Here is a 25,237-nt window from a genome sequence, read left to right as displayed (position 1 = left end):
ATTACTGGCATGATGAGTTACATCTAATACCTTACTGGGAAGTTCTCACATTTTCATGAAAACAATTTGTGCTGGATTGAAAAAAAATATTTGGCACATGGAAGAAACATTTGGACACTGTGGGCATAGAAACAGAAGGCAGCCAAAGAGCTTACAGTAAGTCTTTATTGACAGTTTGATTGTCACTTGGAGTTAGCATTCACGGTTTGAGAAAATGATGCTGGGAGGAATAGTTTCACAAATTTATATTATTGTAGTACATTAAAAATTCTCTATTCAACAAATGAGGAATGGCCATTTTTTATTTTCTTCTTCTTATCTAAGTACTGGTCTATCAAAATATACCTGACACATTTAAATACCTGAAACAGCCACAAGATGGCTTAACATTTGTGCAACTTCACTGGAAGACATACTACTGTATACCAAACAAGTTCACACATTTAAAATAAAGCTTCACAAAGTTTCCTAAGCCTAACTCTACAGCTGTAAAAACATTATCAGGAGGTAAAGAGTAAGGACTGGAGCACCTACATTACTGTTTGTTTGTTACCTCATGCACCTACAGTAAATCCATGCTGGAAATTTGCCAAAAACCAAGTTACTGGAAATAAAAACATCACTGATGATGCACTACAGAAGGCTGCTGTGTGGCATATTTGGTACTATTGTTTTTTGTTTTTTTACCTATCAATAAGATGAAAGGTAGAGCTATGGAAAGACTGACAGTGACATATATGAAATGGATAATTTTGCACCACAAGAATGTCCAACAGTCTACAACAGATCAATATTCACATTTTATGATTGGTATTTGCCTACAGGAAGTGCAAAGGAGAGGAACAGGTACTGTAACAGATGCCTACATGTTATTCCAGAGTACAACTGAAAAAGGGGCATTGACCCCATTCAATACGTTAAGCTTAGAATCTGTTGTGGAAATATTCCAGTCTTTTCTAATTGTATTCATGACATTTGAGCTCACAACTAATAAAAGCACAAATTACAAATATACACTGATGAAACAACAACCAAGGGACATTTTAAGACCAGGAGCTAGCTAGCTGCACTAACTATATGAAATTTTAAACTAAGCAGCCCAGTCATAACATAGCCTAAAAGAAGGTAGGCACAAAAAAATATATACACACAAAATAACCTAATTACGCCAAATTTAAAAGTTATGTTACACAGTATGATACAAATCCTGTTTTATTGGTATGATCAGACATTTTCCACTCACTGTTAACTGCAAGAATACTAATAACTCTGGAAAACACAGTTCTCCAAAAACATAATTAAGATAAAACAAAATAACACCTATACAGTATAAGCTTAGTCATGAAACCTATTATATAGATTTCCCACTAAACCAGTAGTTGTTGGCAGTTATATGACAGCTTGTGATGCTACGCTAACTTCCTGTTTACAAAGCTGAGTGCTTTTGATTTGCCAGCGCTACAGATGTTTCCATAAACATTAGAACATTTTTAACTTAAGCCATTTCATAGGTTTTAATGGTGCAACCTGGATACTCAGCATTTGCAATGAATTTATAAATAGCTCGTGCAACACAAAGCATGATGAATAGGGGTCACTGCCAAAGCTGTTCATTTAGTGTTTTATGTGCTTTCTGACTAGTTCAGCAGTGTGATTGAGAATCTACTGTCATGCAGGTAAGACTTATTGTTATTACCATAAACAGTCTCCACTGTGTCATCCACCCATAGAGGATGTAGTTTTCAGCAATTTTTGTCAATTTTTGTTTCTGTCAATCTGAGTTCCTACTAGCTTCATTGATCTGATGGATTGAGCCAACAGTCCAAGCTGCGATCTGTCCAAATGAAACCACTGAGATGGGTGCCTGAAACCAATGATAAAGAAATATCTGTCATAAGTAGAGAGTTACACTGGCGGTCTTTCATTAATATAGATCCTATTCTCCATAATAAAAAATAATCAAGACAAAAAGAAGAAAAAGGCAGCACAAGACTGTACTTGTTTTCTTTGCTCACAGCTCATTCTTACCTTCTGGTTTGTGCTCCAATGTGACTCTGAGAAACTCTAGTGGCTGCTCCAAACAGTTTGGCCCAGTGCAACCCACCCTGACAACGGCTCTTCTCCTGGACACAAGTTGGTACATTCTGGGTCCCTTTCTCTCCTTTCCTGTTGTCCATAATTACTTGAGACCATGTATCTGAATGATTCTGCTTACAGTCCTCCCCTTCTACCACACCTTCCATAAAGCCAGGTTCTTTTGGCCACCACTCTGAAATAGGAACTAACAGTGGACTCCTGCTGGTCTGCATGCCCCCATATTGCTGCTTGATACAATTGGAATTCAGAGGACTGAGTGACTCTTGGTGATACAGGCCTATCGGGTGCGAAATCTTAGTTTGATGACTACTCTGGCTGCTGTCTACCTTTCTGTCAGCTTGCAATAGTGGCCAGCTGGTCACTAGGAGGGCTGAGCATGGTGGTGGTGGAAAGACCCCCTGTTCCTCAGGACACAGCTGCCTGTTACATAGCAGTCTGGGCTCCAGGAGCAAGTTGAGGTCAAAGGGCAACACAGAGAGTGGCTGCAGCATGAGCAACAGCTCCTGAAATAAGGTCTGACACCGACCCAGTGACATGGAGAGGAAGCCCCAGGAATGGTAGTATGTTGTCACCACATCTGTAGAGACAGTAATGGATGGAGAAAACACAAAGATTCAACATCTGCAATCATTTGTAGGTAAAGTTTTGGAGATTGTGTAACATAACTCTTTTTTAACAAGTGTCTACAGGTGTGATGGTGGTCCTGTGAGGCTGCTCTTGAGCTAACGCTAACCTCACCATGCTATCATGCTCACATCAACATTCTGACAATCAATTCTTGACCTTGGAAAAAGTAGTCTCACAACAAAAAATGTTAACTCAAGTCCATGTTTTCAGCAAATTGACTGCGCACTCACCTTTTTGACTCTGAAGATGACTAAGCCAGAACTCCAAAGCTCTCAAGCTGAAACAGAACAAATAATCAACAAAAATAAATGCCTTTATTTGCAGTAATTTCATTAACATTTTTTTAGCATCAAAGGTTATGTCAGTACTTACTTAAGCAGACCCATGATGAAGGCTCTTAGTCTCATGCAGTGGCTTGTGAGCTGTGGACACTGTCTAATTTTCAAAACCAGGCTGTGGATGACCCTAGTGGATGGACCTGTAGATGTTGTGGACAGAGCAAAAAGAGTTCATCAAGGAGCCCACAACAAACAGTGGGCCACAAACAATGTTGCTACACCTTTACAATGGGCCAAAGCCAAGACTTGTACAGTAGTAATACTTGGCAAATTGATTCCCAAATACATTCATAGCAGTTCCTTTGAATCACAGTCACTAATTTATGCTGTTGTTGTGTATACCAATTCTAGTAGAGACTTCCACCACACTCCAGGAGTGGTTGCGGCGCTGCCCAATGATGAAGTCCAGTTTGTGATCCTTGAGCCCATCCTCTAAAATATTCTGGATAGATGGGCACAAATGTTCCAGGACCAGGCCGGCGATTGTAGGACTTTGCGAACTGTTTCCCAGACGCATCTGTGCCAAAGGAAGTAAATATAATAAAGTATATTCCCTGCTGATACAGCTCATTTGTCTCCAGGCCTAAAATGCAAGTTATAGCAGCCTGGCACTTCTTTGTGACACACTGTTTATGCTAATTCATACCTTTTCTTCAGGGTCTCTGCTGCTGCCAAAATGAGCCATGATCAACTCCACTGCCCTGCTCACAGACCGGAGCAACCCTAGAAACATTGGACAACAAAGAAGTTTGGGAGCACTGGCTTCATGCAAACTCTTGTGTCATTTCTGTGTATTACTAAGAAATGAAAGTTTTTTTTTCCTAAAATAACTAGGAAAATACATCTGCCAGTGGGGTGGCATCAATCCAATGTATTTGCAGTACCATGCAAAAATCGGTTAAAAACCAATATCTTGAATTTAGAACAGCAATATAATTTCTAGAACATTCTTGATACACAGATTTGTTTTGGAAACAATTTGAAATGATCTTACAGCAGTAGCATTTTTTTACTTGTTTTAAATAAATAAGACTTTAAAGGACTCCATAATAAATAAACTTGATAAGATTCACTTGATAAGTTTTCCATCTAACTCAATGCATAGAAATATGAGAAATGCATTCAGGGTTCATTATCATATTGCAGGAATTCAAATGTGAATGAGAGCTGAAGATAAAAGAGTCAGTTTTCCATTTCAGCAGCCATCCCCACTGACGTGCTTTTCTCCCTGCCTCTCCTTCTTCATTTCATGCTGGCTAACCTCTGCAAATGTCACAGTAAATTCTTTATGCATGTTGATGCTGCCTGCAACACTGCACCACACTGGCTCTTCAGTGCTGCTGCAAATGTCTCCATCATTTACATTTATATAATTACATTTGCACCAAGTGCACCATAAGGTGCCACTAAAACAAAATGATGAGGTATATTATACATCCTTAGCACTATTTCTACTGCATCATTCTCCCTCTCTTGAAGCTTGAAGTCACACACACAGAGCAGATGGCTCAGCCAATCTTATGCAGGGAGAGTTAAAAATAGGTCATGTTTGAGAGGAAGCCCCTTCAGGGTACTGCAGCAGAGGGAGCTCTTACTGTTGCTCTCAACAGCTCATCCCTGGGTAGACAATCCAGTGAAGGAGGAGCACAGTAATTCCTGCAAATCATGTCACTTTTTACTACATTCATATTTCAATGTGTGTCATATACGGTATATAAAATCATGTTTCATACAAACAGATAGAGTGTATTGGTCATTTATTGGACCTCACCTCTTCTCTGAAGATGGCTGATAGACATAGACTCATAAGAGGCATCAGGTGAGAGGCAGAACTCTGTCGGTGGCCTGTCACTCAGGATCAGAGATTCACTATGTTGACTCTGGTTCTCACTGAGCCCAGCAGAGTCCTGGATTTTCTGTGGATGCAGCCCAGAAACAGCCAAAGAGAAGAGAGAACTCAAAGAGGAGAGAGAAGCTACTGAAGAAAGGGCAGCTGTAAAAAAGCCAGAGTCAGCTGCAGGTGCAGGGAACGTATTTTCTGGTTGTGAGGATGTGTGAGGAGATAAGTAGACCTGCAAGTTTGGGTAATGGGTGTCAGTTGTAGCAGGTAAAGTAGGTGGTGTATGAGAGAATACTGAATGGTAGGAGGTGTGGGTCTGGGGCTGACGGGGACTTCGGGGTTCGGTTTTGGCATGGCTCTGCTCAGGGGTGAGGTTATTAAGGTCTTGGTAGGTGGGCATTTTAACAAGATTGGACTGATTTGGGGATGCAATCAGATTTAAAAATACATTTGTCTGAGTGCTTGTTTTATCTTGCACCTGAAACAGTCTGGGGTTTGTGCTGACATGAGCTGGATCCAGGCTGTTTTTTGATGTACATGGACTTGAGAGTCTGTGCCTTCTGCTGGACTGGCTCCATGTGCGTTTGTGGCTGAAGCACTCTGGGCTCGATGTGCAGGTGGAGCAGCTATCACAGGTTGAAGGAGCATCCATGAAGATGGGGCAGTGGCTGCCCATTGATGATGGCTGAAGATTAGAAACACACAGACTGCTTTTGCCCTTGAACCTAAACCCTGGCTGTGAGCTTTCACATTTGCTGCTCTTTTGATTTATATACTGCTCCAGCAGACAGCCCAGTTGCTGGGCTTGGGATTGGGGTTTGCCCGAGGGAATCAGAACAAAAGGCTGAATGGGCAGAGAGGTTGGCCGCTGGGCCTTACTGTAGCGCACAACTGCATTTCCTAATGAGCATGAACCTGGAAAGAACAAGAAACAGAACAAATGTTAGGTTTACTTTACACTTATCAAACCTTGTTTCAGTCCACAATGCCGAGGGAAGGAGTGTGTCTGGTTTGGGGACCTCAGAATTGCTTCTCTGATCTTTGTAGATGATGTGGTTCTGTTGGTTTCATCAGGTCTTGACCTCCAGCATGCACTGGAGTGGTTTGCAGGTGAGTGTGAAGCAGCTGGCCTGAGAATCAGCACTTTCAAATCTGAGGCCATGGTTCTGTACTGGAAAATGGAGGATTGTTCCCTTTGGCTTGGTAATGAGGTATTACCCCAAGGGGAAGAGTTTAAGTATCTCAGGATCTTGTTCACAAATGATGGTAAAATAGCGAGTGATAGATTGACAGGCAGATTGGCACAGTGCCAGAAGTAAGTTGGGCATTGTAATAATCTCACAAGCTTAGGGTATTGACTCAAACATTGGGATTTCGAATACAAGCGAATGAAATGAGTTTCCTCCGTAGGGTGGCTGAACTCAGCCTTAGAGATAAACACAGAGTTCAGACATTTGGAAGAAACTCTGAGTAGAGCTACTGCTCCAGATAGTTCGGGCATCTGATCAGGATGCCTCCTAGGCAGCTTCCAGTGGAGGTCTTCCAGGTACGTCCAACTGGAAGGAGGCCATGGAGTAGACCCAGAATAAACTAGAGAAATTATATAGCTCATCTTTCCTAGGAACTCTTCAGGGTCCCCAAGGATGAATTGGGAAGAGTTGTTGGGGAGAGGAGCATGTGGGCAGCTTTGCTGGATCTGATGCCCCCATGATCTAATCCCACATAAGTGAAAGAAAATGGATGAAAAAATTATACTTTTTTCAGGTGCTGTAGCTTTACATATTTTACTCTCCCACTTATAAAACCTAGAAACAAGAAAAAACTATCTTCAATAGGGTTGGAATTATTAATTGATGTACAATATGTCCAATTACGCTGATTACATAAAGATCAGTTTGTATGGAATGTGTTGATGCATTGCAGTGTTTACATTCATCCCCAGTTATGGCAGCTCCTGCTCCCAGCATGCTGAAAATGAGACGTTATGCCAAAAAGCCTGAACCTCATTGTCAAAAATGTGGGAATTACTAAAACAGAGACCTAATAAAATGGTGCTCTGCATTTGTAAAACTGTACTAATAGATGCTTTCTAATTCTTAGGACCAAGTTAACTGGCTTACTGAAAAAGATCAAAACATTAAAATGTAAATATAATGGTTAGTTGCAGCCTTATTCTTCATCATTGCCTTACCCTTCTCAGTGGCATCAGTAGCAAAGTGCTCCTGTTCCAGAGTCACAGATGGTTGTGTGATTGCAGTGCTTGTGTCTTGGCATTTATTGCTATGTGGGCAACACTGACTAAGGCAGAGGCAACATGGTGTGTGAGAGAGGTTCTGGATGCTGTCTGAATGTTGCTTCCTGGAGAGTGCTTTGTCAGTGGAGGAGCTGGCAACCTGGTAATCATAGGTCTGACGCTGGGAGCTGTCAAACCCGGTGCTACACTGTGCTGTGGAGAACCTCTTTTCCTTTTGGTGATCCTCTTTCTCCTGGTGGTGATACAGAAAAGACAGAACTGCTTATGTTTATGTAACCAGTCCAGCCAGTTTGTAGAAAATATTAATACATTTCTAATAAATGAATTTTGGTCTGGGCTGTTTTTTTTTTTAGATAGGAAACAGTGGGATGGTCCATTGGAGAAATGCACTAGATTAAGATTCAGCTAACAGAACAATGTAAGAGACATGTTGATTTTCATTAGATAGTGACAAAATATCATTATGTTTTATTGTATGTTGTATTATTTTGGACATTTTTCATATAAAAGTTGATATTTAGCATACGTATTATCTAATTCAGTACAAAGTTTTATTCCAGCATTACCTTTTTGACCTCTTTGTGTTGTCCTTTCTTATGATGGACAAAGAGGTGCTCCGAGGGACCAAGGGGGCTGCTTCTGCTCTGACCCTCGGGGCAACTGGTTACACTGGACCAGGCAGGGCTGGGTGACTGGGACGGGAGGTCACAAGTCACAAGCTTGTAGTACTTCTGATTGGTCCCCATGGTGAGTGTGGCCGGGCTTTGAAGACAAGCAGTCAGGTCCGTTACTTCCAGAGAGGAGAGAGCCGGGGGCAGTGGCTCCAGAGAGTAAAGACTGCAGTTAGATTTAAGACCCGGAGAAGACCAGCAGGACCCAGAGGGAGTCATTTCAATCTCCCCCTTAGGAGGAGTGTAAACTGTCTTGCTGTCATGTTGGAGGTCCTCAGTAGGAGTCTGTGGAACAGGCTGGAGGTTGAGGAATACAGGTCCCTCAGCTGATTGAGAGAGGTGAAGTGCTGGACTGCTAAGGTCCTGGGGCGTGGCAGGGTTGTTGCTTCTGTTATAGATAGTGCAGAAGTTAACCAATACACCATCAGAACTGTTGCAGGAAGAGTCGCTGACATACTCTGTGTGACTGTTGGACAGCGGCTCTGGGGAACATTTGTGTTGGCTGTACATGCAGCAGGACATGTTATCCTTCACTCGGTCTCGGTCTGCACAAGCCATTATTCTGAAGCCAGATCTGCTCACATGAAAGTACTGGCAGTCAGTGAGCAGTGAGTCCAGCTGGTTAGGATGGTTAGAAAGCCACTCTCGGTCACTCTGAGCATCCAACATGGTCCCATGATTGCCCCATTCACGCTCCATGTTCCCATGGGACACTGTGTAATTTTTGGTGCCATTACTTAGTGGCCAATTGGAATTTCCATGCAGTACGAAAGATGAATCCTCATGATACCTGTGCAGATTATCTGTATCACTGTCTTCATCTTCCTCTTCCTCATCTAGCTCTGTATTGGGAATGAATGAGTTGTGTGAACGCTGACTGCCTCTCATTCCCAAACGTTCCTTTGTCAGATGGGAACTTGTCTCTTCGGGAGATGAAGTGGAGTCGTATCTCCCACTACTGTCACTGGCCCCCTCCTCCTCTGCTCTGTCCTCATGGAGACTACTGTAGCTACTGGAAAAATGTCTTCGACCACCAGTGAAGGCATGCTCTTGGCTGAGCGAGTCCTGCTCTGGAAGGGACACGGCTCGGGTCAGGCCTACTGAGCACAGACGGCCAGTCCTCTTGGCTGAGCTGCACAAAGCCTGGACAGGAAATTGCCATGTAGGAAGTTGAACAACAGGGAAGTGGCATGCTACCATTGTGTCCCCTGAGAGACTGGATGAACCAATCATACTGCTAGATGAGTCTGGACCATGGAAACTGTCTCCATGTTCCTAAAATGAAATCCTGAATGAGTAGAACAGAATAAAATCGGTGTTATAAATCTGCTTTTAATGTGGTATCAATGGGGCACAAATATATTGACAATAATGTAAGGGGACACACAATACAGGAGTTAGAGTAGTAATTATTTATGAAGAAAATGCATAGTAGTTACTGCTTAGTACCACTGTAATAAATGCTGTTTATTTGTTGAGGATGAGGCAAATTTTAATGCTGCATGTATAATCATATGTTTGTTGGTGGTGTCTGCAAATGTATTCATGTTGATCTCTCCTGGTGGCTTGCTACTTGATTTTTCTCAGTTTTCTGGCCCCAGATATCAGGTGTCAAACGTGGCTTTAGAACTAAGACAGGCTAGCTGCCAATGAAAGAGAAAAAACATCCCAATGACAGAGAAAAGGATAAAAATAAGAATACGACCGCAGGCTAAAGCTGTCTCAGTCTGCTCCCTCACTTTACACAACTGGTCCTCCAATCAAACTCCTACTGTGTTGCCTGCTCCTGGCCCTCGGCACAGCTAATTCTCCATAGTTCATTCAACCGTTACCAAACTCCTCCTCTCTCTGCCTGGGCCAACCACAGCCTCTCACAGTTACTCAGCTGCTCTGTAACTAGGGCAGCCGCACTGCAGAGATGCTCCGCTGGCACTGCTAAGATTAAATATGTTTTCACATGACTTTAGCTATTTCAAACTGTTCTTCCATATTCATTAATGTTGCTCCTAATTCTATACGTCATGCTTTACACAGACATGTTCACACAACCACCATAATAATGATCACCATCCCCTCATGAAAATCTGTGAAGACTATTATCAAGTTAAAAAGGTAACATTTACAGTAGTTCTCAACATAAACACCATCTCAAATAAATTGAATCAATCTGTGTTTGATGGTACAACAGAGCCAGGAACAGTATTCTCTTCTTCTTGCCTCTTATAAACTGGTAGAAAAATGGTTTCTGGACTATTTACTGTAGCAGACTGTTCAAAGTCAGGACAATATCATTGCTGGAATCTTGCTGCTGAAGCATAAAAATGTCCCAGGAGTGAGGATTGTTAAATTGGTAGTTAAAATGTGCTATAGATTATAAATTTGTGGGGGGAATTTGAGCCGAGTGGCATTTCTACTGTACATATGATCCAAAAAGATCTTTACATATAATCTATTTCATGTGTAGCATCTCCAGGTGTGGTCTAATTACACAGCAATTTTTAAAATTTAAATGTGATTAGTCATTAAACATTTTAGGTCTAAAACGACAGACCATTATCTGACATTTAAATTCATATGTTCACAGCAAGGACTCCTTTGTGTGGCTGTAGTTCAGGGATAGCTAGAGCAGGTAGTCATAGGTTGGCATTTTCCTAACCAGTGTATATGCACAGGTGTGAAGTAAAAATGTAAGTCACATTAAAAACTGTCAGCCAAATCTAATGGAATAATTTCTACCTTGAATCAAAGGGACTTTACCCCTTGGTTTGTAAGAATATATAGTTATACAGGCAGTCCCACTGACCTTTTTGAAATAAGTTTACAAATTATCTTGTCACTGAATTATTTTAAAGTAAGTTATCATCTGAATATCAAGTGTGATGTCTCTGGAAATGCAATTTAAAAGATAATATAATCCTCAAAATGGCTACTTTGCATTAAGCCTTGATTTATTATGCCCCTGCTTATTATCAATAGTCCAGCAGTCCATAAGCACAGGAAAGTAGGCCAGTCTGCAGAAGACTAGCAATTTCCCTAGGAGGCAGATTCAGCACTTGCATATTATCACCACTGGAAGTCCCCTCAACTTGCAGCACCAAAACCTATGCCACACAGCTCTGTCCTCTGGGTACAGGGGCACGCTGAGATGGTTGTGATTAACTGAACTAATTCACCGGAAATGTCTGTCAAGTCAAGCCAGTCATCTCACATGAGGGGTGGGACTGTGGTCAAAAATATAAATAAATAAAAGTCTGTGCCCCACTGTTAGGCTCCCATCATTATGCTGCCTGTTATCAATGATGTCTCATTATAGAGAGACAACATCACAACAGCTCATACTGCTCTATATTTATGTGAGGAAAAATCTGAAGCAGTTTAACATGAAGTGATGTGATCTTCACATTCATCCTGAGTCAAAGATATTCACAGAAGGTCATACTGTAGATGAAAACTGCTGCTGCTTTATGTGCGTTTGTTTTTCATGTCAAAATGAAATATTCAAAGTGGCTAAAGTAGGACATGTTAGGCAACATGGCAAAGGAACTATCCGACATTAGTAGCATCTCCCACACAAAAAACACACGCCCACACATACACACACGCGCACAAATGACCCCCAAGATAAAGAAAAATCCAGAAAATAAAGTTAATCAAATAACTGAAAAACACTCACGCATTTGCGGTAGGCTATCACCGCCATATCTCATAACAGCCTGCTCCTGAATCTTAACACTTACCTGCAAACAGCTGTCAGTCAAAGGCAACACATCCGCTCCATCCAGGTGACTTTGATTTGCATGTGCGGTTAGGTCCAAAAACACAACCAAACATGTTTTTTTAAAGCTTAGGAGACCTCGACGTGAATCTGAAGGGTGCATTGGAAAACGAATATTTTCTGTTCTATTAACTGATACATCAGATTAAAATCGATGGCTTATCCACAGAATTTATAACTATAATAAAGGGTCGTATGAAACCGGTCCGACAATGAGGTCCGGACAACACATTGGTCCGCCCGCCGCCGCTTCAGCACCGCTCAGGCTGACGGACATATGACGTCACAAAGGTTTTAGCCAATGAAGGGAGAGAAGCCCCTAACACCAAGAGTATCCAAGACACCTGGCAGGAAAAGAGTTAAGGCCTATAATAAATAGACTACATTCATATTTCTTTAAATAATGACACATTTAAAAAAACATGTAATTAATACGTAAATAAATTAAACAAACATCATGAGTAGGCATACTTTATAACTTGTAGGGGGGTTGTAGTACAGTGCCTGGAATTATAACTTCATGTTTTAATGATGTATCACTATTATGACACACTAATCCATAATTAATAACTAAATTCATTTAAAATACTACAGTAGCCTAAATATAGTAACAATAATTTATAGCCTATCATTAACATATTACTCATGATCTAATATTCACAATTCCTCATTTATAACTTAAAATAAATGTAATTTAATATTTCACCACTTAAAAAATAAATATTTTTAAAGGGCAGAAGGATTTTGTTGAACTTGGTGTTCTTGTGCACATTCAGTAAATGATGAATAAAGACAGTGTAACTCTAAACCAAATGACCGTTGACCTGTAAAGTGAGTTCATAAAATACTTCGATCAGTAAACAGCACAGTGGTGGGCACATCATAAATGTGCCTGTGCCATACTCCTCTCATTAAACCTGGCTAAGCTCGCCCTCCACTGGTGAAAATGAGCAGTCAGTGCTCGGCCTCTGATGCATCCATTTTCAAGGATGATTGTACAAGATGTAGCTACCATGTGAATGAGCCCGGATATATTTCACTTCTAAAGCCATAACCCACATGGTACTAATGCTGTTCTTTGATGTTGGCATTAAAAAGATCATCCTCACTTACAAAAAGACAGGGGTTGTTTCCTTGTTCATAGCATGCTCATATATGAAAGTCATATATCATCATGAATCATGAAAATGTTCACCTAATGAAAAATAACAGCAGTTACGTCTTCACTCTGAATTAGCCCATGCTTTCCCCTGGCTTCTCTCTATTTGAGCTGCTCCTCTGTCAAGCATTAGGCTTGTTAGATGTGAACAAGGAGGTCTGAGGTCTGAGCTAGTTTCTGCATTCACACAGATGTATCAACTCTAAAATGGCCTTTATATAGATAAAGAACTATTTCATTGTGCCTAAAAAAATATAATACAATTAGTATTTTAATATAAAAAAGCCCCCAATTTTTAATCACTCTACAGCAGATTTTGTTGTTGTTGTTGTTGCTGTTTTAGTTAATCCACTGTGAAAGAGTAGAAGGAACTGAGGCACATTTTAATTGTCTTTGAATTTGTTTTACATTTAAAGACAAACAAAATTTGGCCAACACAAGCTCTTAAAAGGTTAAATATATTTAGATATTTACATTTCTTACAGTATGTACAAATAAATATACAATAACATGAACCAATAAACTCGGAGCACTTCGCAAACTTTGCTTGAATATTTATATTTCCAATTTCAGATTTATACAACCTGTAAGATGTTCTGCCAGATTTTTAAGAAATTGTAAAAATCAAAATCACTGTAAATTGAGTGATCTGACTTATCATATGAATCCTGCATTTACAGCTTTGTTTTGCTGCAGTACAGTGATTTTTGAGACAGATAACTTTAGTCCACATGGCAAATGTTTGTTCTGTAGTAACCCTGCTGGAGTCATGCTTATGTATCTCTTCTTTAAGTGGATATCCTGAAGGAGCAAATATTCTTCCTGTAAAGATAAAGAGGAACTTTACTGTATTGTCATTACTTTGACTTTGCCCGTGCCATGCAAAATGCACATGGACACAAGTTCACATGCTACACAAATACATTGTTAATATATTAATATTAATAACATTGTATACAGTATGTAAAAAGGATTGTGTATTTAATATTTGTGGGTGCATCACATTTCATTTAAAGAGATAAGCCCCTAAAGTTGTGAATATAAGTATTCCTAAACATATCTGTGCAGATTCCTAAACATCAGTTTTGATCGTTGTCTGTAAATGCAGGAGGAGGTTTGGTGTCTCCTTAATGTGCCAAATGTCTGATTACTTAAACTCTGCTGTACCTGCAGTATTTTGTGCCACACTCCAAGTGATCCCAGCAGCTGGCGCCAACAGGCTTCATGCTGTTCCAGCGCCACAGCAGTGAACGTTTGGTGCGCTGGATCAAACCATTCCAGCCTTCAGACAGAGGTAATGAATTGACCTGTAAAGGCAAATATGTTTGAAGAACTTATGATGACCTTAATAATGCTGTATGGTATACTGTACAGTAATCAAATCCAATACTTTAACCTCATCAAAAATCAAAATCTATTTCACACTCTAGAGAATCACAAGAGTTATTACCTGAATGGCACAGATCAGAGACAGGAAAATATAAAGAACAATGATTTTTTCCTGAAGAGTCCTCATATTGTTTGCAGATGACGTTCAAGAGAGATATGCAGCATAACAGGTGTGTTGACCCATGCCACTTGCATTAAAGGCTGTAGCTGAGTTGGGGAGGAGTCACCCTCAGACAGATCAAAGAATAATTAACCTATTTACTACATTAATGACTAAGGATGAGGTTTGGCAGAGGTTCACCTCCAGTCAGCAAAGCACACCTGTCTGCATCATGGAACTTTTTAAATTATAAGGTCAAAGTTTATCTGAAGGGAGCCAAACTACACTTTAACCTGGGAATTGAGGACAATTCCACGTCGAAGGTGTGTAACCAAAACTTTAACATGTGGAATGTGTCACTGTAGACACGTACCCATCTGCATCACTGGAGGCTCCAGTTCATCTGAGCTACACCATTTGGACTGTGGGGGAAAAAAAACTGATCAAAATACATCATTTTACAATTTACAGTAATGAGCACTTTAAACATTATCACATAATTTCATGGGGGAAATACAAACACACCTTCAAAGAATGTGAAGCACACTTATTTTATTGACGTTTTAGCAAGTGACAACACAATGTGCAAACTGTAAGATGTGACATATTACGAGTATGTAAACAGTGATTACATGTGAAGTGTTGATTGTGGGAGTAGTAGTGTAAACAATGTTATCCTTAACATATAAAACAAATTCCACAAAAACATTAATACAACACAATTTATGGGCCTGAAACAGTGGTTGATAAAACTGGGAAAATAACACACTAGTGACATTCCATGCAGTCAGAACAGAAACTCTATTTTTTCTTTGTAGGAACAAATGATCCAAACAACCATAGCCTAATAAAATATCAAAATGACCATCAATCATCTCTAGCTCCTTAAAGAAAAAGTATTTTTATATTTGACAAAATATTTATCAGTAGTGTTACTGGCATGAAGCCGTTAACTTATTTTAGCATAATACACATACCTGGAAAAATAACCTTCCCTTTATACTGCCACTGTTTCAATAATACTATTTCAAGATTCAAGATTTGGCTATTATTCCACATTACATTATTTATGTGCACAGATTATCATCTTTCTAGTGGAAGACCCAACATAGTGCAAGGTTTGAAAGTGAAACTAATCTACTTCAACACAGATTCAAAGCTCCAGATCCTGTAGGAGACTGAATGATAAGTCTAAACCAAAAGCATCAATGAAATGAGATTTTCTCCAAACATCCAAACGCTGAGACATCACCTTGAGTTGACAACAACAAATTTTAGGCTACAGAAATTATGTTCATCTCATTAAGAATAAAACATCCGCCACTGCTTGACTTTGCTATTCACTTTGTTTATGCCTAGACAATGAAGCAGTGTGAAATGCTGACGTGGCAAAGTTAGAAGAAATTTTTCTGCTACATTACTTGGTAGTGTTGCCTAAAGTCTCTCGCTGGACCACTCAGAAACCTGATTATTGGCATCTTTTTAAAACATAATCTGACGTGTTTCTTCAATTACTCCAGTTCAGTGTCCATGTCAAATAATGACACTTGCACTACTTTTGCGCTAAAACGTTTGGATTAGTTCCGAGTCAATTCTCCGGGAAGTCCAACAATATAAATTATATTTTTTAGTCAAATTTTATGAATTTATACAATTTATTTAAAACTCAGATCTTAGATTTAGAAATAAAAAAAAAAAAACAAGTTTATGACTTAATAAAAATACATCCTCACAGTGCTCTTCACTTTTTCCTAACACCACAAAAAATCCTGATTTAAAAAAAAAAGAAAAAAAAAAAAAGATACATTTTTAAAATTCTGATTATCAGTGGAAACTGTTACTTGGCGGTTAATCACAAAAGCTGCAGAACCATTTAACTTGTGAAATGTTGAACTACTCTGTAAATACTGTATAAGAAGTATCTTCTTTTCACATTCTGTTCAGTGCTAAGATGAGAGCAGGGGCTGCCGCTCAGCAGCAGAGCTCTGAAACAGACACACAAAGGTTAGCTGAAGACATTGCTGAAATACATGTCTAATTGACAGAAAATTAATCAACAAGAATTCCGATAACTGATTCATCTTTACGGTTAGCTAGTCAAACAGAAATGGCAAATATTCTCAGGCCCAGCTTCCAAATGTAAAGATTTGGTGCTTTTCTGTGTTTGATGCCATTTTAAAATGAGTCTCTTTTGATTTGACCTGGTGATGGGCATTTTTCACTGTTGTTTTGGACTTTTTAGACTAAATGATTAACTGATTAGAGAACAACCTAATCAATAGATTTAATGATAATGAAAACAGCTCTAATTACCCCACACACTGGCTTAGGTCAATCTCAATCACTCACCTCTGGGACCTTCTGCCGACACATCAGGAACATGAAGACTCCGCCCAGAATGATGCCTAGACCAATCAGCATGAACGGAATGTTTATCATGACATTCTGTTGGGTAACAACCCCATGCAGCTTCGTGGCTGATGTGTCGTCAATGACCACGCTCTAAGAGAATGGTAAGAGAAAAGATACAAATACGTAACAAAGAAAACACTTCCACAGGTCAGACAACTGTTATTCTTTCATTTCATGTTTTAGTTTATAAAGCTAAATAAGGTCATGATATTTTATAAGCAATAAAATAATAAATCATGAAATTTAACCACTGCTAAATGCTTCTCTTGGATATTGAATTTATAGCATAGAAATAATTTACAGTGAAAAACATCTTTTTGGATTTTTTGTTGTTTGATCTCACTGATGCACTAATCACAATTTTCCAAAGCTTTATTCTAAGTCATATAAAATGAATAACTGACTTTTCAGGATTCATAAAATCAAATTCTTCAATACTGAAAAATCAGGTTGCTCAAATTAAAATCAGTCAAATTCATACACCAAAATTCACAATTAACTAGAATTACCGCTTCACAGTTGTATGCCTCCACCAACCAGTCAAACCTTTGAGTCCAAGTGGACGCTTGTGGGAAGTTTGAAGAAATTCCCTCAAAATGTTCCTGACATATCGCATTCACAAGAATGGGCCATACGGACGGACAGACAACCCGGAAACATAACGCCTCTGGTTGCAGCTATCGCCAGCTAACAATTTGAAAACTCAAATTGGAACATGCAGGCTATCAACAACAGATGAGACTTCTGTCTGGTCAGGTTAATGCTCGTCAGTCAGATGATCCAAGGAAAAATGTTTCAATAAGTGACTGAAAACTTTGGAGTTTCTGATTTTACTCTAAAAATTTTACAAAGGGCAAATTAAACGACATACTTTCATACAGATGGTGTTTAACATAACATTTCAGTGCTATGATGGTGACCTTTCACATTTTAACAATCAGTATTTAGATTGGTATGAGCTGGATGCCAGCTGGCATCCAGTGTATGACAGAGACAATTTAGACAAAATGTTTGTGTGTGTTTGTAGAGTACCTCATTTAGATAAACCACAGGAAAGACCACAGTCCTCACACTTCCTGTTTGACTATAAAAGTAAAATAAAATTATTCATTACTGTGCATCTGTTTGTTCTGCACTATTAATATCATACTGTTTATTCTTTCAGATGCCAAGTAGATGCATAACAAGTGAGACTGTCCAAAAGTCCATTTATAATGGTGTCGGTGGCATAATTGCTTTACTGTTATCTAAGCAGTAAGCGTACCCAGAGTTACAGTAAACAGCCACATAGCGATTACAGTTTCATTTGAAGTCAATGTGGTGGCAGGCATTTGTGACAAAAAGAAGCAGTATATTATTACTTCAGACTGATGAAAAGTAATGAGCTGATTACCTGAAGGTGGAAATTTTCTCTACATAGGCGTTGATCTGGAGCCGCTTTGCTGCTTGCAGAATGATTCCCGTTAGCTGCAAAACCGAATTAAACTGTGTTTAACAGGGTTTTAGAAAAACTCAACAGTGCTGACCTGTGAACATAACTATACTCAAACCTGGCACTTCTGGTGACAGGTTTGCATATTCAGCATCAATATTATACGTTGTCAAGACAATGTATCATGAAGATCTTGCAGCCAATATATTCCAGTAAATGTATTTTATGAAAATGGGCAGAGATGATCTGAGAGCTAAAACACCAACCCATGTGTATATACACTTGTGACTGCTGTAACAGGTCTATATCTGTGTTTTTATCCATGGAAGCCATGTAAAAACAATACAGCTTTTGCTCTAGGCATGAAGTGGTACAGAGCATCGTGACACAATATTTATGACAGAAGGCAAAGGACGTTGATTAATCTCAATAATCATATGCAGTGGCACGTTGAAGATTACAGTACAGGATGGAGGACAAACAGACAAAACAGAAACTTCTTTCACTGGGTCCAAAGACTTCTTATGAACTTATAATGTCACAACCTTACAGTTAATGTAGATGTAATGTATGTGAATTAGTATGGAAATATATGTCACAGTTGCATGTCTAGGTAAATATACACATTTCTCTATTTTCAATATTCTACAGTATTCCTTTCCTGAAAAATATCACCATCTTTGATATCACAATAACTAAACAATAACTAAATTGTTAAAATTTTTCGATTTAGTGGGATATAAGACTGCTGTGTTTATATATAAAGCCAGGAACAATTTATTACCTGGTGGAGTTCAAAAACTATTTAATGAAAGGGAAGGGGGATACAATTTAAGGGGTCAGTTAAATTTAAAAATTCATGCTATACATACAACCAAAAAAAGATTTTGTATTTCCATAAGTGGGGTAAAACTATGGAATAATTTAAGTGTAGACATAAAAAATAGTAATAGAATTGATGAGTTTAAACATAAATATAAAGGTATGTGTCAATCAAGATATATGCAAGAACAGGCTCAATGATTAATTAGATGGAACATTGTGGGTGTGGGGTAAGAATGTTAACACTTTGTAATAATTCTTTAGTATATTACTTGTGTGGTGTAGAAGATAATTATCTATGTAGAGATACTGCTTGCAAACCAATGATGGTAAGATGATGTCATGGGGTAGGACTGGATAAGTCTGACTTCTTCCTACTCCATTCAAGCATGTACTAGGTATAAGCACATTGATATTGGATTAGCATTTGTTGGATATGTGTAAAATTATGTGTTGACATATCAACTGTCTTTACATGCTTGAAAGAATAAATCAAATCAAAAATCAAATCAATCAATGGCATCACAATTCATTTTGCTTGATGAGGCAAACAAAGTTTAAGTTTACTAGATAATACATTACAAAATACATCAATGCAGACTGAAAAAAAAAAGAGTTAAAGTCATCATACAAAGCAAGTACTATCTGGCTGCCATAGAAAGATAATCTGATAAAAGACTTTCTTAACTAAACTGCACTATAATTAGACCTAAACTTATTTACCTAGATGGATTAAGAGACACTGGGTCTCTGGGCACAGACATGTAAGAGGCGCTGCAACCTCCTACAGAAGAGTAAGTCCCACAGAACAACTGCTTCTATAGTATTTGTGGCTATTTTGCATCTCTTGTTTTGTGACACCTTTTGGTTGTTTATCATTTCCTTTAAGTTATTTTGCTTCTCTTTTTAGTTGCTCTGTACCTCAAGTGGGGTTATGATGGTCTATGATTTTGTCTGAGAGATTGTTTTGCATGCCATTGTATCTTTTTGTGGCTTTGTTTGCATTTGTTTTACCTAATTTTGCATCCATTTCTTGTTAGTTATTTTACAAGAAATGTTACTTCATACAGAGGCTCTGGTCCAGGGGGCCCCTGGGCCTGTGCCCAATAAGGCTCATTCAGTAATCCATCCATGCTTATTTACTACTGTGCAAACCTTTATGTCTTTATAGTCAGTGTGCCTTCATGCAACACAGGAGAAAAATAAAGTTATAAACTTTGTAGTAAAGGCCCTGCATTAAACAACTGTTAGGTAACATCCTTTGAATAATTTACAGTACATCATTCCTTGGTTTCACCATGGGGTTTATCTATCATCCCCTGTTCTTACAGGTTTACTACATTTTAATATTTGGAGAGTTCTTCAAATAGCTACCCCACTTCTACAGGAGTCCTACTAATTCCGTAGCGGCGAGCAGAATCCAGCTGCACACTGCACTGCTGGAAGTGTTTTTCAGTCCACTTCTCTTTGTAACAGATAACAGATTTACCACAGGTTCAACCAAGTTACTAATAGACATGATAAGAGCACTCAGAGCTTATCTTTGATGACACATCCGTACCAAGTACCCCTGCATTAATCTTTAACCACTTTTTAAAGCTGATAACCTCTGGCTTGAAGTTACAGCTAAGATAGTTTGTCCCATTTTAAAGTTTCAAATTCATTTACTAGATTGTAGTTGTTTTTCTACATGAAAACATATTTGTAATTCCTACCGGATTGATATCTATGGCCGTCTCATGATGCTCCTTCTTGGGCCTCATGCCAAAAACATCCTGAACAAATTTGTCATCTGCCTGGTAGAAGTGTGGTAGAGACATTATGATAGGCGCTCCTAAACACACAAAAGATCCAGTTAGAACAACTGTTATTCGTAATAAGCAGCAGATTCAGGAAAACAGCAGTTCTGGTGAAGAACCAAGACTGTCTTCATCACAATGAAAAACATTTGCCTACGGTACGTGACACAATGAATCACTGTTCTGTTCTCGTTCTCCCCCCCCCAACTGCTTATTGCACTTCCCACCTTGTTTACATGAGCTGACGTTTAGCAAGCCAGATCCTAGGCAGTTTCCAGCAGGGACACAGAAGCCCATGTTGGCTGGGTTCACAGACAGATTGGCAAACACCTCACTGGGGGGAATGAAGCGATACCCAGGGATCCCCTTCACTGTCACGTCCTCCTCATACACAGCATACAGAGACCTTTGCAAAAGTCAGGTGCTGGTTAATATTTCTGCCACAAATTAATTCTACAAAGCTGATTGTGCAAGAAAAGAGGGAGGGATTGCAGTACATGAATTCTGTGGTCTAATTTTCATGCTATTCTCAACAGGCAACAAAATTTATCATAATGTTTAAAACTGCAGTGACATTTCCAAACTCAGTTCAAAACTTTGACATGTTTAGAGAAAAAAAACACAATATCTTAAAGGGATTTTACCTCTAAGCAAAAGTTCATCAGCAAATGATATGCACATCCATGGGATTTGTGAACACTGTTGTATATAACAATAGCATCAACCAGTGTCATCTGAACTTATTATGTATAGATAATGGTATATACTGACGCTTGCCAAGAAACACTGGGGAGAATATTGTATTTAGTTTTCCAGCAGAATGGCCATGAGCCTTGTGTGAAACACTTTGCGTACCTGCACAAGTCAGAGGAAAACATGTAGAGCGTCTCATTCTTGGCGATGACTGGATGGAAAGATGCTCCATTGGTTCCATTAATCATATTACACTCGTCAGATGTCCAGAAATGCAGTGAACTACATGCAACACACAAAAAGTGATATCAGTAATCTATTGTTTACATCAGTTTGTCATTCATGAATTTAAAAAAAGTTTCAGTCAAGACGAGCATCCAACCACCATCAATTTTCTGTGGTTACCGTGACTGAAAGATTGCTTATCAACTTCATAATCAAGAAATATTGTGAATGTTTTAAATGTGTGGGCTTACAGTAGATCAAGACTGGACATGTTTATATGTCAGAATAAGCTTTGCTATAGCTGCTACAGCTTTTGCTAAACAGCAGTCCTTTTGTATGTTAAAGGAATAATTCAACATTTTGATCATTGTGTCTTCTGGCTGTAGCTTCACAGTTAACTGACAGACACTGGATGAGAGTGTCGTCAGTATTCTCATCTAAATGTCTACAAGATAACAAATACATATATTACCTAAAATGTCACAGTATTCCTTTAAGTGCATTTTTATCTGGCTAGCAAGTTCAGTGCAGAAGATCACCATTATCGCTTACTGAGAGACCCAAGACAAAAGTCTGAAACTATTAGGTTCTTCAAGAGATATACAGTATACGAGGGAAAGCCTATTAGGGCAAAAAAGAAGATTAACATTGGTTGGCTTTTTTAAATCCATTGCCCTGGGGAAAGACATAAGGACTGTGAGTGATATTGTTTTCTGTTGCACAAATAACCAACTGAGTTAGCTGCGTTGACCAACTACTGACCTAAAAAAAATAGTTGAATTAATCATTACACAGAGTAGATAAGCTCTGGAACAGTGTCATATCAACTGTGATATGAAAATGTCAGGAAAAGAATCAACAGGATACATTTTGTGCTCTCAATGTTATCAGACAGGAAGAAACAAGACTTTATCATATTCCTGTGTAAATCACTTGTTTTTCATCCATTTAAATTGCAAATTTCCGGGGATTTACACAACAAGAGATCTTTATATCACTTTGTAATGGGGGTGAGTGGAAATAACTACCTTTCACCGTTCCAGGTATCCACTCTAGCAAAGTCCTTGTAGCTTTGCTGGCCAGTGAAGAACACATATTCACCATCGTTGGAAGCATTAGAAGAACACATATTCACCATCGTTGGAAGCATTACTCTGTTTAAAAAAAAAAAAAAAAAAAAAAAGGAATAATTTTAAAAAACAGCTCTCATGCAAAAAAGACTATCTCTATACAGTATGTTTCTAATCATTTTATTAATATGAATATTGAATTATGTATTCAAATGAGACCTTATAGAAGAGACCAAAAACATCATCCAGCTCAGGGTCAAATGTTTTGAGAGCTTTAAGCAGGTTATCCACATATCCCCAGAGCAGCTCTCCCACTGTGCGGGTGGTAAACAGGCCTTCCTCATTGGACCTCATGTAGGAGGAAATCAGGTTGGCAAAAACAGAGTTGTCCTTAAATTTCTCCATCACTGTCTACGAGAAGAGAGGAAAAAAAGTGGTCTAGTTAAAGGAAAACTGCTGTGTAAAACTTTAAACTGCATAAGATACAAACCCTGCATCATAGGATTTCTATATAGTAAATGTTATAAACTAGATAATTTTTGCACTTTTGAGACAATCAGTGCCCTCTTTATTGGAGACCAAATCATCTAATTCATCACATTTTTTGAGGAAGCAGAGCAACTGGGCTATGAGCCAATATCTATTATAAAATACTGCATATTTTATAATAGATATTATAGCTACATCCTGAGTGTGCCATTATTCCAACTAATGAAGTACTGTATGTTGCTACCCTCTAATACAAATTAAATAAAAACAGAAAATAAGATTCATGTGACTCAGTTAAACAGCACTAGTAATTCAAGGATGTACTTGGCTCACCATGGCAGGGATGTTGACTGTCCTGATGAGGTCACTCTCTGGACCCCAGGACATGTTGGGCTGGAATATGTAGGTTTTTGTGTTGACAGCTGTTACTTTAGTGCCATTATCACTGAAACTCACTTGCTCCATAAGCCGGTACTCCCTGCGTAGAAAATAAAACAACTGGATTAAAGTGGAAAGAAGTGAACTGTTGACAGCTATTCCAACACATTGGCTATGAGACAGCCAAAAGATGTGTCCTCAGGAGAAAAAGCAGCAGTAGGACCGTAAGTAAATGGACTTTCAACTTAAAATGGTTTACTAACTTGACAGTTTGGCTTCTTCTGTTAATTTTGTTAATGTGTATTGTTAACAGGTTAGGAAACAAATGGAGAAACAAAAGTTATGCTTTTCTCTGGTTCCTCTTTCACCTGTATGTGTATGGCCCAATCTCCACCACAGCGGGCCTCTCCCCAGCCAGCATCTCTGCGGGATTTGTCAAATTGAAGAAATAAAACTGCATGTAGACAGGTGCTGGTGGATTCTCCCAGGCCTCGAATGCCTCTGTGCCATTATTCAAAACAACTTCCTATGGGGAACAAAGGGCAGTGGGTTAGCCTCTTCTCCTGCACAGTCACAAAAAATGCATGACTTCAGACAGTTTCTCTTCTGCTGACTATGCTGTCCTCACATTGATTTGATTTGATTTATTCATTCAAGCATCTAAAACAGTTGATATGTCAACACATGTAATTTCACACATATCCAACAATAATAATCCAATATCAATTTACTTATACCTAGTACATGCTTGAATGGAGTAGGAAGAAGTTAGACTTATCTAGTCCTACCCCATGACATCATCTTACAACTTTTAAGTCCTAAGCAATATCTCTACATAAATAATTATCCTCTACACCACACAAGTAATAAACTACAGAATTATTACAAAGTGTTAACATTCTACATAATTACATTTATAGATAATTATCTTCTACACCACACAAGTAATATACTAAAGAATTATTACAGAGTGTTAACATTCATACACCACACCCACAATGTTCCATCTAATTAATCATTAAACCTGTTCTTGCATATATCTTGATTGACACATTGACATATTTATGTTTAAACTCATCAACTTATGTTCAAACTCACTATTTTTTATGTCCACATTTTAATTATTCCATAGTTTTACACCACTTATGGAAATACAAAATCTTTTTTTGGTTGTACGTATAGCATGAATTTTTAAATTTAACTGACCCCTTAAATTGTATCCCCCTTCCCTTTCATTAAATAGTTTTTGAATTCCACCAGGTAATAAATTGTTCCTGGCTTTATACATAAACACAGCAGTCTGATATCCCACTAAATCAAACAATTTTAACAATTTAGACTGTATGAAAGCTACATTGGTGTGATCCCTATACCCCATCTTATGCACAATTCTTATCGCTCTTTTTTGTAATATATACAATGGTTGAAGTGAGCTTTTGTATGTATTTCCCCAGTTTTCAACACCATACTCCAAGTATGGTAAAATCAATGAAGAATACAAAATACGGTGCTTTCCCGTCTAAAATATATCTAACCATTGCCAATATCGATATATTTTTTGCTAATTTGTGCTGAATATATCTGATATGAGATTTCCAGAAGAATTTGTCATCAACTATGACACCTAGAAATTTAATTTCATATACTCGTTCTATATTAGCTCCCCC

The 25,237-nt window shown here is 38.6% G+C and overlaps 3 protein-coding genes across 3 annotated transcripts in view; all 3 read right to left on the bottom strand.

Annotated features, from left to right (window-relative positions):
* Positions 1-17: 17 nt before the first annotated feature.
* LOC109963490 (uncharacterized) lies at positions 18-11,850 on the bottom strand. The gene is made up of 10 exons (XM_020606046.1): positions 11,565-11,850; positions 7,723-9,115; positions 7,094-7,388; positions 4,834-5,817; positions 3,709-3,785; positions 3,405-3,579; positions 3,097-3,202; positions 2,955-3,001; positions 2,029-2,674; positions 18-1,864 (listed from the first exon to the last, which is right to left on the bottom strand). Exons 2-10 carry the CDS (start codon positions 9,058-9,060, stop codon positions 1,756-1,758), a joined length of 3,777 nt encoding a protein of 1,258 aa, XP_020461702.1. The 5' UTR covers positions 9,061-9,115; positions 11,565-11,850; the 3' UTR covers positions 18-1,755.
* A 1,364-nt stretch (positions 11,851-13,214) lies between these two features.
* LOC109963494 (liver-expressed antimicrobial peptide 2) lies at positions 13,215-14,616 on the bottom strand. The gene is made up of 3 exons (XM_020606054.1): positions 14,212-14,616; positions 13,929-14,068; positions 13,215-13,583 (listed from the first exon to the last, which is right to left on the bottom strand). Exons 1-3 carry the CDS (start codon positions 14,275-14,277, stop codon positions 13,550-13,552), a joined length of 240 nt encoding a protein of 79 aa, XP_020461710.1. The 5' UTR covers positions 14,278-14,616; the 3' UTR covers positions 13,215-13,549.
* Positions 14,617-14,787: 171 nt separating this feature from the next.
* The window catches only part of scarb2c (scavenger receptor class B, member 2c), a 13,084-nt gene continuing 2,634 nt past the window's right edge, over positions 14,788-25,237 (bottom strand). Inside the window, exons 2-9 of the mRNA XM_020606053.1 lie at positions 23,939-24,096; positions 21,571-21,690; positions 20,943-21,121; positions 20,632-20,750; positions 18,056-18,129; positions 17,695-17,746; positions 16,600-16,752; positions 14,788-16,235 (exon numbers count right to left, since the gene is read on the bottom strand). Coding sequence (XP_020461709.1) covers positions 16,197-16,235; positions 16,600-16,752; positions 17,695-17,746; positions 18,056-18,129; positions 20,632-20,750; positions 20,943-21,121; positions 21,571-21,690; positions 23,939-24,096 — 894 coding nt within the window. The 3' untranslated portion in view covers positions 14,788-16,196. The remainder of the gene's footprint in view (positions 16,236-16,599; positions 16,753-17,694; positions 17,747-18,055; positions 18,130-20,631; positions 20,751-20,942; positions 21,122-21,570; positions 21,691-23,938; positions 24,097-25,237) is intronic.

The sequence above is a fragment of the Monopterus albus genome, unplaced genomic scaffold, assembly GCF_001952655.1.
Source record: "Monopterus albus unplaced genomic scaffold, M_albus_1.0 scaffold75.1, whole genome shotgun sequence".
Classification (NCBI taxonomy): domain Eukaryota; kingdom Metazoa; phylum Chordata; class Actinopteri; order Synbranchiformes; family Synbranchidae; genus Monopterus; species Monopterus albus.
This window is presented reverse-complemented; position numbering and strand designations above follow the sequence as displayed.

What these genes read in the sequence shown, in the direction of transcription:
- LOC109963490 (XM_020606046.1), bottom strand. Translation starts at nt 9,060, where the DNA reads ATGATTGGTTCATCCAGTCTCTCAGGGGACACAATGGTAGCATGCCAC. An exon ending in CAGCCATCTTCAGAGAAGAG is followed by an intron (nt 3,786 to 4,833) that starts GTGAGGTCCAAT and finishes CAATGTTTCTAG; the next exon opens with GGTTGCTCCGGTCTGTGAGC. An exon ending in GCAGAGACCCTGAAGAAAAG is followed by an intron (nt 3,580 to 3,708) that starts GTATGAATTAGC and finishes CCTTTGGCACAG; the next exon opens with ATGCGTCTGGGAAACAGTTC.
- LOC109963494 (XM_020606054.1), bottom strand. Translation starts at nt 14,277, where the DNA reads ATGAGGACTCTTCAGGAAAAAATCATTGTTCTTTATATTTTCCTGTCT. An exon ending in CTCTGATCTGTGCCATTCAG is followed by an intron (nt 14,069 to 14,211) that starts GTAATAACTCTT and finishes TTGCCTTTACAG; the next exon opens with GTCAATTCATTACCTCTGTC. An exon ending in TGTGGCACAAAATACTGCAG is followed by an intron (nt 13,584 to 13,928) that starts GTACAGCAGAGT and finishes TTATCTTTACAG; the next exon opens with GAAGAATATTTGCTCCTTCA.